The following is a 12,226-nucleotide window of genomic DNA, read 5'->3' on the forward strand; positions in this document are numbered from 1 at the left end:
TCCGTTATGATCCGTTATTTTAACGTTCGTTATGATCCGTTATTTGTACTGCTCAGAACATTAAAATAAAATAACGGATTAAATAACAGGTGATAACGGATGGAACATGTACGTTATTTTGACAGAATGCCCGTTAAAATAACAGACATCGGTCATTCGTTATGTTCAGTTATTTTGTCTATTTTGTCATGACCTCTTTCAGCAGAAATGTGGCTGTTAAAATGCAGGAAGATGACGTTAGTGTGAAAGAAGCCTAAGAAAACCATACATGAGATTCTGAGACTTAAAGTGTCCCTGTCATGTAAAAAAAAAAAAAAAAAAAGTTTTAATCTGTTTGGGTCTCAGTGCTGAGACACCTACTGATCATCAGAACAATCAGGGCTTTCCAACTCACAGCGATCTCTGTCCTGCTTTAGTGGATAGCCTGTTTATAAGTCTATGACGCCAACCAGTGAAGTGGGATGGAGATCCCTGCCAGCCAGCTCACTGCCGCTCGCTCCTCCCCACTCGTTTTAATGATCAGTGGAGGTCCCAATGCTGAGACCCCAATTGATCAAAACTTTTGACATGCCTCCTTTTTTTTTTTTTTTTTTTTTTTTTTTTTTAAAGGGGTACTCTGGTGGAAAACTTTAAATTTTTTTTATTTTTTTATCAACTGGTGCCAGAAAGTTAAACAGATTTGGAAATTACTTCCATTAAAAAATCTTAATCCTTCCAGTACTTATTAGCTGCTGAATACTACAGAGGAAATTCTTTTCTTTTTGGAACACAGAGCTCTCTGCTGACACCATTTTAAGAACCGTCCAGAGTAGGAGAAAATCCCCATGGCGAACATATGCTGCTCTGGACAGTTCCTAAAATGGACAGAGATGTCAGCAGAGAGCACTGTGCTCGTGATGTCAGCAGAGAGCTCAGTGTTCCAAAAAGAAAATAATTTCCTATGTAGTATTCAGCAGCTAATAAGTACTGGAAGGAGTAAGATTTTTTAATAGAAGTAATTTACAAATCTGTTTAACTTTATGGTACCAGTTGATTTAAAAAAAAAAAAGTTTTCCACCGGAGTACCCTTTTAACTACAGGGAAACTTATAAGGGTTACACCCATGTGCCAATTTACACATTCTGAAGTGGAATAAAAGGAACAGCACTACAAAGGTTGTTTGTATGTTTTGCTTTCAGGATAATGGTTCCTCTTTATCCTCCTTAGATGCTGTTCGCCACAGAGACCTTTGCTATGGGGGTTAACATGCCGGCTCGTACCGTGGTGTTTGATTCAATCAGAAAACATGATGGCACCAACTTCAGAGACCTGAACCCAGGTAGGTGACCTTCACTCCCGGTAATCACTGCTGTAGATCAGTGCTGTGGAGTCGAGGAGTCGGAGTTGGACGAAATTTTGCGTACCTGGAGTCGGCAAACAATGCACCGACCCCTAGTAAATTTACATTGGAATAAAAAAAAAGCAAGTTTAAATGTCCCACTTCACAAAAAGTTATAATTAATGACTTCTCTATGTAAGAATAAAGACCAATGCATGCAGTGCCTCACGTAACCGCAAAACGAACACGTTAAGTGACCGTGAAGAAGCTTTTCATGTGCTTCACTATATGGCACGCAACGCACAAATAGGAGCGGCAATACTTATACTTTCCATAATGTTGTGTTCTGCTGTTACAGGGAACCCATGGGTAACCTAGCCTCTCACTGATAAGGGGTTAAGTAAATATGTTTTTTGCAGGACTAGAGACACTTGTATAAGTGAAGGGAATGGAGGGTCAATAGTTCAAGACTGAAGCTGTAAACCATTGGAAAACCTGCTGTCATTCAGCTAAGGCTATAAAAACTTGTAAACTCTGATTGTTAGCTTAAACTTTAATACATTCGCATATTAATACATAGGAGTCGGGGTGTCGGAAGTAAAGAAAATTGCGGAGCCGGAAGTACAAAAAATTGCGCAGTCGGAACATTTATCTACCGACTCCACGGCCCTGCTGTAGATAATGAATGGAGATGTTGGGTTGTGTTCATTGTGTGATGCTGCAGCTATAAAGCTTCTCCTATCACGTGGTGCAGTGACGGCCATTGTTTCCTCATACAGGAGAATATATACAGATGGCCGGAAGAGCCGGACGACGAGGGCTGGACAGTACTGGAATGGTGATAATATTGTGTAAATCAGATGTGCCCGAGATGAGTGATCTGCACAAGATGATGATGGTGAGAATGGGAAGAGGAGGAAGAAAAGAAAAAAAAAAGATCTGAAATTAGATAAATTGCTTATACCAGTGTTTCCCAACCGGGGTGCCTCCAGCTGTTGCAAAACTACAACTCCCAGCATGCCCGGACAGCCGTTGGCTGTCCGGGCATGCTGGGAGTTGTAGTTTTGCAACAGCTGGAGGCACCCCGGTTTGGAAACACTGGCTTATACACATCTCCTAATATGTCATTGTTCTCCTCCTGTCCAGGGGAAGCCAACTCAGCTACACTCCCAGTTCCGTCTCACCTACTCCATGATCCTGAATCTCCTCCGTGTTGAGGCTCTGAGAGTGGAGGATATGATGAGAAGGAGTTTTGCTGAAGCCCGAACGCAAAAAGATAGCAAGGTGAGCGCCTAAAATGTTCAGTAATGACAGCTCCTTATAAGTCTGGATTATACTTCACAGTAGGGATCGACCGATTATCGGTATGGCCGATTTTAATCACGATTTTGGGCATTATCGGTATCGGCAATTACCTTGCCGATAATGCCCCGCCCCCCGCACCGCCCCCACCGCACCGCGACGGCCCCCCGCCCAACCCGACGCACCGCGACCGCCCCCCCGACCCACCGCACCGCGTCGCACCCCCCACCGTAGTGCTGGCCGGTATACCGATATGTATTTTTGCCCATACCGCTATACCGGTCGGGCCCCTCCCCCACCCTCCGAGTCAATAAAAAAAATTAAACTTACCCGTAATGGGGTGGTCCGGGCTATCCATCCTTCCTGTAGTGTCCGGCGGTATTCCGGGTGGAGGGTGAACCAGTCCGGGCTGTCCTTCTTCTCCGGGGGTCATCTTCTCCACTCCGGGCAGGCTCCGGCCTAGTATGCTGCATAGACGCCGCTACGCCATGACGTCAGGTGCGTTGCTGCGCACGGGCGTCACTGTGCAGCAGCGTCTATGCAGCGTACTAGGCCGGAGCCTGCCCGGAGTGGAGAAGATGACCCCCGGACCGGTTCACCCTCCACCCGGAATGCCGCCGGACATTACAGGAAGGAAGGATGGCCCCGCAAAAGCCACTGCAGATCATTGATTTAAAGTGCCTGCTTTAAATCAATGATCTGCAGCGGTGTCGCGGGGGGATAAATAGCCGATAACTTATACCGGAATATCGGTATAAGTTATCGGCTATCGGCCCCAACCTCCACAGATTATCGGTCCTAAAAAAACGATATCGGTCGATCCCTACTTCACAGTATGAATTGTATACAGTATGTGAGATATTAAAGGGGTACTCCGGTGGAAAACTTTTACATTTATTTATTTATTAATTTTTTCAAATCAACTGGTGCCAGAAAGTGAAATAGATTTGTAAATTACTTCTATTAAAAAAATCTTAATTTTTCAGCATGTTTGCTGTCAAGGCATGCTGGAGCTTGTAGTTCCACAATAAGTCACACTTCCCCCACCATTTGGAGATCACTGGATTAGACGTTACGAACTACATTTCTATTACAGGCCCACGAGCAACGCATCAAGGTCCTCACCAAGACTCTGGGGGACATGGGGGAAATCGAATGCTCCGGGGACCTCGCAGACCTCCAGGACTATTTTGTGACTGTGCAGGAACTCGTCCGCACTAGAGAGATGTTGCAGGTAATGTCTGAATTCCTCCATGTTTTGATGTATGGAATAGTGAAGACACCCTGAATGTCCATGTATTCCGAGGAGATTGTTAACCCATCAAACCCCAAACCCAAAGGGCATTAGAGGCCCATTAACAGCAATACACTAAACCCCAGGGCTAGAGATGAGCGAACTTACAGTAAATTCAATTCGTCACGAACTTCTCGGCTCGGCAGTTGATGACTTTTCCTGCATAAATGAGTTCAGCTTTCAGGTGCTCCCGTGGGCTGGAAAAGGTGGATACAGTCCTAGGAGACTCTTTCCTAGGACTGTATCCACCTTTTCCCTGCCCACCGGAGCACCGGAAAGCTGAACTAATTTACACAGGAAAAGTCATCAACTGCTGAGCTGAGAAGTTCGTGGCGAATCGAATTTACTGTAAGTTCGCTCATCTCTACCCAGGGTGTAACACCCCTAAAATGTAACTTTTATTGTCAGTAATTAAAATAAACTAAACTCAGAACAAATTATTAAAATGTATTCAAGTGGGACCAGTAGTCTATATATATATATATATAGACCTATATCCTATGGTGACCTTCACTTTTCCCATACCCCCAGATCTGACAACAGGCATGGTGGAGGAGTTGGGGTGCTTCTAGCCCCACAATGCACTTTTCAAGTCATCCCCCCATTACCCTCACTCACATTTCCCTCTTTTGAGGTCCACACCCTCGGGCTCTTCCGCCCATTGTCTCTCAGAGTGGGGGTCATCTATCGTCCTCCTGGTTCTCCCCAAATGTTCCTGGATCATTTTGCCACCTGGCTCCCTCACTTTCTTTCCTCAGAAACACCTACACTCATCATGGGTGATTTTAATATCCCCATTGATACCCCAATCTCCTCTTCTGCCTCTCGGCTTCTGTCTCTAACCTCCTCCTTTGCCCTTTCACAGCTTACTGACTCTCCCACACACAAGGATGGGAATACACTGGACTTGGTCTTCTCTAGACTTTGCTCTGTCTCTAAATTCACTAATTCTCCTTTTGAGCTCTGTGACCACAACCTTCTCTCTTTCTCTATCAGTAACGCCTATCCTCTTCCAGACACTCCAACCTTGTACACTTACAGAAACCTGCGTGCCATAAACACCAGTCAATTTATAGACATTCTACAATCTTCACTATCACCAATCTCTTCTCTCTCCTGCCCTAATCTAGCAGCCAAACATTACCATGACACCCTCAAGTCTACCCTGGATCAAATGGCACCCCCGAAAACACGAACCTCCCGACACAGACGGCAGCAACCCTGGCACACGCTAACAACCCGCGTTCTCAGGCGATGCTCTAGGTGCTGAACGTCTGTGGAGGAAAACTAAGACTTCTTCAGACTATCTGCACTATAAATTCATGCTTAAATCCTATTACTCCGCTCTTCATCTCGCCAAACAAACTTAATTTAACCTCCCTCATCTCCTCTCTGTTTAATAACCCAAAACACCTTTTTGACACATTCAACTCTCTCCTTCGGCCTAAAGTACAGACCCCAATCACTGATCTCTGTGCTGAAGACCTGGCCAAATACTTCAAAACTAAAATCGATGACATTCGTGATGAAATCCTCTCCCAGTCCCCTAAAAGTTCTGATCCAATTCCCAGCCACGTCTCCTCTTCATCACTCTCAGTTTTTGAGCCTGTAATGGAGGATGAGGTTTCCAGGCTCCCCTCCTCCGCCCGCCCCACTACCTGCTCTAGTGACCCCATGCCTTCACACCTCATCCAGTCTCTCTCTCCTGCTATCAGCTGTCACCTAATTAAAATCTTGAACCTCTCCCTCTCTTCTGGGGTCTTTCCCTCCTCCTTCAAACACTCTACCATAACCCCACTGAAAAAACCATCTCTGGACCCGTCCTGTGCAGCCAACTATCGACTCGTCTAAAATCTCCCCTGTATCTCCAAACTCCTGGAACGCTTGGTCTACTCCCGCCTTATCCGCTATCTCTCCGAGAACTCTCTCCTTGACCCCTTACAGTCTGGTTTCCGCTCCCTTCACTCCACAGAAACGGCCCTAACCAAAGTCACTAATGATCTTCTGACGTCCAAATCAAATGGCAATTTCTCTTTACTGATTCTCTTGGACCTGTCTGCGGCTTTTGACACTGTGGATCCCCAACTCCTCCTCAGTAGTCTCCGCTCCATCGGTCTCAAGGACTCTGCTCTCGCCTGGTTTTCCTCCTATCTCTCTGGCCGCTTCTTTAGAGTCTCGTTTTCTGGCTCTACTTCTTCTCCTCTTCCCATGGCTGTCGGGGTTCCCCAGGGATCGGTCCTGGGTCCTCTACTCTTTTCACTCTACACATCCCCCATTGGAAAAACAATCAGTAGATTTGGTTTCCAGGACCACCTCTATGCTGATGACACCCAACTCTATACCTCCTCCGCCAACATCACCCCTCCACTCCTACAGAATACCAGTGACTGTCTCTCTGCCGTCTCAGACATCACCCCTGCACTCCTACAGAATACCAGTGACTCTCTCTGCCGTCTCAGACATCACCCCTGCACTCCTACAGAATACCAGTGATTGTCTCTCTGCCGTCTCAGACATCACCCCTGCACTCCTACAGAATACCAGTGACTGTCTCTCTGCCGTCTCAGACATCACCCCTGCACTCCTACAGAATACCAGTGATTGTCTCTCTGCCGTCTCAGACATCACCCCTGCACTCCTACAGAATACCAGTGACTGTCTCTCTGCCGTCTCAGACATCACCCCTGCACTCCTACAGAATACCAGTGACTGTCTCTCTGCCGTCTCAGACATCACCCCTGCACTCCTACAGAATACCAGTGACTGTCTCTCTGCCGTCTCAGACATCATGTCCTCTTTACCACACAAAAAAGAAAGAGTAACTAAATGCCGCTTAATTAAATATAATATCTTTATTAAGTAAACAAAGTATAAAAGCATAAGACCAAAAAATGGAGCTGAAATAACTGAGGACCTCAAGAGCATAGGCCGAGCAACAGTACAGAGACACGGACAATAATGTAATAATCTGAGAACAACTCTGTGGAAGTTGTATGCGATGCACCTACGCACTGAAAATATGTCCTGTGTAAACACTGGGAACCCCGGCTGGGTAAATCTTCCTTCCGAAAAAAGGCTCCCAGTGTATTTCTGACAACTAAATCCAAATATATTGGCTATTTGCCATAAGAAGATACGAGTGCTTAAGGTGCTAATTAGGGCTTTTTCAAGGGGCCGCTGCTAACTAATGTCTCCCCACTAGATGTTTATATATTGGAGGACCCGGAAGCTGTCAGGTCAGGACAGGGGGTCATTTCCTGGCGCCGTCGCAACGTCCGGGCCCACGATCTCCTGCCCCACTTCCGGCATCTTCGCCCGAGTGCGCAGGACCGGCAAACGTGTTTGCCGGGCATGCGCATCCGGGTTCCAAGCCGGACGGGACAGGGTAGCTAGGCAACGGACGCCACGCCGGCGCACTAGAACCCCTTATCCACTCTGACAGCATAAGTAAGATTGATTAACTACAAATAAACCACAGTGTTATTCCCAGGGTATCTCACAGGTAAATACAATAGTAATTCCATGTTATAATAAACTGTAAAGGTAATATCTGATATATATAGTATATTTAAGAACAAGACATCCATGGATAAAACACAATCACATTATTGCATACAATGGAACACATGTACATAATATTAGCAATATATCAAATCAACATTAATTACATCAACTCTACTAATATAAAACCATACAGTACTTGATAGATATCTAAAACAGTGCAAACATGATGGTGATATTAAATTTTATCTTAACAGTGATCAAAGTACATGATGCTGTCCATTTATTACACAAATAATATCAAGTGATACCCAAAGTGTGGTGCTAAAAAATAATGAACACCTGATAAATATGAACGTGCTAGCGTAATGCTATATTTAATATCTTAACAAAAATCAGAATGCGTGATAATATAATGAACGGTGTAAAAAATTAAAAATAAAAATCAAATATATATTGTATATTTTTTTATTTTTTTTATTTATTTATTTTTATTATTTTTTTTTTTATAAACGTGAAGTATGTGTCAAAAGAGCAAAAATAAATAAGAAAAAATATATAAAAGATGTGACAATCAAAAAAAAAGGAAATTGAACAATATTATAAAAATATTTTTTGTGAGTGCAAAATAATTCGGAGCACTAAGGTGCCCCTAAATGATTCTAATAGTCAAAGGTATTTGAAAAAAAATAAAAAAGGCCTACTAGTGAAATAAGGGTTTGCACTACTAGTGTTGCACAAAGGAGTAGACCATAATAGTGCATGTGAAAATATGCAATTACCAATGATTGCAATATTAATAAGTGCCAAAAAGAAAAAACATTTTCAAAGATTAAAAAAGATTTTTACACCAGTGACAATACCACCCAAAAAGAAAATTACTATCCCCTAGTTTATGAATTAAACCATAATACAAATAACCAATCCTATTAGTAATACATAATCATTGCATGACAAGTGCCAATTCCTAGGAAGGAGATGTCTAAAACCTGTATCTCAATGTGGAATAAATGGAGTTTTGTGTTCACTAATTCGCCTGAGAGAATACCAAAAGTGGGATTTCATCCGTATGCTATGTGGATTCATTGAATAGACCCAGGTCCAATGTGCAGGGTATGTAGATCTCCCAAAGGAGAAAAAATAGAGGATTAAAACTGTTAAAAACATGAAAACAGAGACAAAAGTTAAAAACAAGCTAATGGATAGATACAATTACCAAGATGTTAATCAAAGGAATGCTGCGAAGGACAGTTGTTCGTTGAGACCCTTTGGTGTCATGGTCCCTAAACGCACAATCCATTGGGATTCTTTTTGTGCCAGGATCTTTTTATTATTGCCCCCTCGAATTCCCATATGGATCTTTTCTATTCCTCTGATTTTTAAACTGGAGGGATCACAGTTGTGGAACTCACTGAAGTGTCTTGGTAGGGTTTTTAGTGAAAAATGATCCTGTGCGCTTTTTGCTGCCAACACGTCGCGCACATGTTCCCTTACTCTAAGTTTTAAGGGACGAGAGGTTAACCCTATATAGATCTTAGAGCAGCTACATGTTGCGTAATAAATTACGTTCGATGTGGAACATGAAATGTATTGGCGTATCGTGTATTCGCGTGTGCCATCTGCAGATTTGAATTTGTTAGTTCTGAGCATGTTCTCACACGCTACACAGGCCCCACACGGGAAACAACCTGTTCTTGGGGCAGTGGAAGTGAGCAATGTTTGCACTTTGGTTACATAATGGCTGCTTACTAAGTGGTCCTTTAAGTTCTTGCATCTCCTTGCCGTGAATGACGCTCTCTGTGGCAGGATCTGTGAGAGGACAGGATCCATTTTAAGTACTGCCCAGTGTTTTTGTATGGCCCCTATAACCGAGTCCCACTGGCAGTTGTAGGTTGAGATAAACCTCATTTCCCCATCTGTTTGTTGTGTTGTTTTTGGTTGTTGTTGAATGAGGTCCTTGCGGTTTCCATGTCTCGCCTTTGAATACCCTCTTTTTATGGACCTATTGCTATATCCCCTTTGCTGGAATCTTTCTGTTAGATCCCTGCTCTGTTCTTCAAAGTTTTTCTCTGAGGAGCAAATTCTCCTCATTCGTAAGAACTGTCCTGTTGGAATAGCTCTGACGGTCGACGGAATGTGTGCAGATGAGGCATGTAAAAGAGAGTTTGTGGAAGTTTTCTTACGGAAAACATCAGTGGACAGCATGCCATCCAGCTGTTTAGCAATCAAAATATCCCAAAACTCTACTTGTTGTTGACTGTATATTTGTGTTAGTCTTGCATTAATATAAATAATTTAAGAATGTCATAAAAGATTCTAGCTCGGACACGGACCCCTGCCATATGAACAGAATATCGTCTATATACCTCATCCAGCACTGCACATGGTCTACGTACTGAGCCCGGCCGCACTGCAGAACCTCCCATTCCCAGTATCCCAGGAAGAGGCCTGCGTACGACGGGGCACAGGCCGCGCCCATGGCAGTGCCACGTGTTTGGAGGTAAAACTGATCCTTAAAAGTAAAAAAATTGTGCGTTAACACAAAGTCTAACAGTTGTAGTATCAAATGGTAGAGATCCGTGTCCAATTAGCTATTTTCTAGAAAAAATGCTACTGCTTTTAAACCGTCAGAGTGGCCAATGCAGGTATAGAGGGATTCTATATCCGCAGTGACCATCCACATATCATCCTCCAAAAAGACTCCATTGATCCTCCCTAGGACGTCCGTCGTGTCCCGTACATATGATGGTAATGTTTGTACCAATGATTTAAGGTATACATCTATGAATTTACAAATACGATCACATAATCCATCTATCCCTGACACGATCAGGCGACCGGGAGGATCAAGGGAGTCTTTATGTATTTTTGGAATTAGATAGTGTCATGTCCTCTTTATATCTGAAACAAAATCTTTCTAAAACAGAACTTCTTGTCTTTTCTCCATCAACTGATACTGTACCTAACCCTGACATTTCCATCTCGGTATGTGGTACTACCATAACTCCCGGGCAGCAGGCTCGCTGTCTTGGAGTTATACTTGACTCTGATCTGTCTTTCACTCCCCATATTCAGTCTCTTTCACGTTCTTGTCACCTGCATCTCAAAAACATTTCCAGAATCTGCCCCTTTCTCACTACTGAAACTGCTAAAACTCTCATTATTGCTTTGATTCCCTCCCGCCTCGACTACTGTAACTCTTTACTAATAGGCCTTCCTTTCTCCAAACTCTCTCCTCTCCAGTCCTTCCTTAATGCCGCAGCCAGACTCCTCTTCCTCTCCAGCCGCTACACCGACGCCTCCTCCCTGTGCCAGTCACTACACTGGTTACCAATTCAGTCCAGAATACAGTACAAAACCCTCACAATGTGTCTCACACACAAAGCTCTCCACAATGCTGCACCTCCCTACATCTCTTCTCTCATCTCCGTCTACCATCCTACACGTTCTCTCCGATCTGCTAATGACCTCACACTAACATCTTCTATAATCCAAACTTCTCACTCCCGTCTCCAAGACTTCACTCGTGCTGCATCGGTTCTCTGGAATGCTATCCCTCAATCCCTCAGACTCAACAACAACATCCATAGTTTCAAACGTGGCCTAAAAACACATCTCTTCAGACAGGCCTACAACAGTCTCTAATTGGCCTCAACATATCCCCAACATATCCCCAACATATCCCCAACAGATCCCCAACAGATCCCCAACAGATCCCCAACAGATCCCCAACAGATCCCCAACAGATCCCCAACATATAGAGAGAGGTGTAGAGAGGTAGAGAGAGAGGTGTAGAGAGGTAGAGAGAGAGGTGTAGAGAGGTAGAGAGAGAGGTGTAGAGAGGTATAGAGAGAGGTGTAGAGAGGTATAGAGAGAGGTGTAGAGAGGTATAGAGAGAGGTGTAGAGAGGTATAGAGAGAGGTGTAGAGAGGTATACAGAGAGAGGTGTAGAGAGGTATAGAGAGAGAGGTATAGAGAGAGAGAGATATATACAGATATATACAGATGGCCGGAAGAAACTCCAGCAATTTCTACAAATGCTGAACACCCCCCTCTTACTACTAGATACATTCTCTCTATGCACAACATGGGCCTGGTCTATAAAAATAATTTAGTTATCTAAAAGATAGTGCAGAGCAGGACTGATAATCTATGTCTTGAACTATCTATACATGCTGTAATCTTATGTTCTATACTCATTATCTAGAAAAAGATGGTAGAATCCATGAGCGGCATGAAGTGTCTAAGCGTGGGACGTATCATCATCATCAGTACAGAGTATCACGCCTGGGTGCCTGGAGTCATTCTGCAGGTAGGGTTTAAATAGGCGCTCTCATTAAAACTAATTATTGCTATTGCACTCCTTATGGTAAATAAAAAATATTTCTAATGTACTGTGTTTAAAAAAATAAAGTTTTCTATGTTTCATTTGTGTTTAAAAAAGCTGCCACTAGGTGTCTCCCTACTTGTCCAAAGCGCATTTCCCCCATCTCTTGCACAGACTTTGTACTATCCTGTTGGCCTGACAGAAGTCCAAAATCAGGAAGTGTGGTCTGGAGTGCTGAGGGGAAGGGGGTACAGCCTTAGCCAATCATTGCTCATCTCACACTGAACTGCTCTGGGCTGTGTGTAGCAGAGTGAGGGAGGAAGTTCTCTCCTGTATGGCTTCAGATGATGTCGTTGCGGCCGGCACGCCTCCTCCATACATCTCTATTGGAGAGGCGGGGAGGCAGCATTCGTGCCTCCCCGCATCCCCCATAGAACTGTATGGGGACGGGGAGGAGACGGGGCGTCACCGTCGACCTCTAGGT

General features: G+C 44.0%; 1 protein-coding gene across 4 annotated transcripts in view; it reads left to right on the forward strand.

The window, feature by feature from the left end:
• Positions 1-12,226, forward strand: part of SKIC2 (SKI2 subunit of superkiller complex) — a 108,632-nt gene that overhangs the window by 84,120 nt on the left and 12,286 nt on the right. For all 4 annotated transcript variants that reach the window (XM_056540925.1, XM_056540927.1, XM_056540926.1 and 1 more), the window contains 5 exons: positions 1,207-1,318; positions 2,098-2,216; positions 2,465-2,602; positions 3,717-3,854; positions 11,623-11,727. In XM_056540925.1, the coding sequence (XP_056396900.1) occupies positions 1,207-1,318; positions 2,098-2,216; positions 2,465-2,602; positions 3,717-3,854; positions 11,623-11,727 (612 nt within the window). The remainder of the gene's footprint in view (positions 1-1,206; positions 1,319-2,097; positions 2,217-2,464; positions 2,603-3,716; positions 3,855-11,622; positions 11,728-12,226) is intronic.

Source organism: Hyla sarda, chromosome 9, assembly GCF_029499605.1.
Source record: "Hyla sarda isolate aHylSar1 chromosome 9, aHylSar1.hap1, whole genome shotgun sequence".
Classification (NCBI taxonomy): domain Eukaryota; kingdom Metazoa; phylum Chordata; class Amphibia; order Anura; family Hylidae; genus Hyla; species Hyla sarda.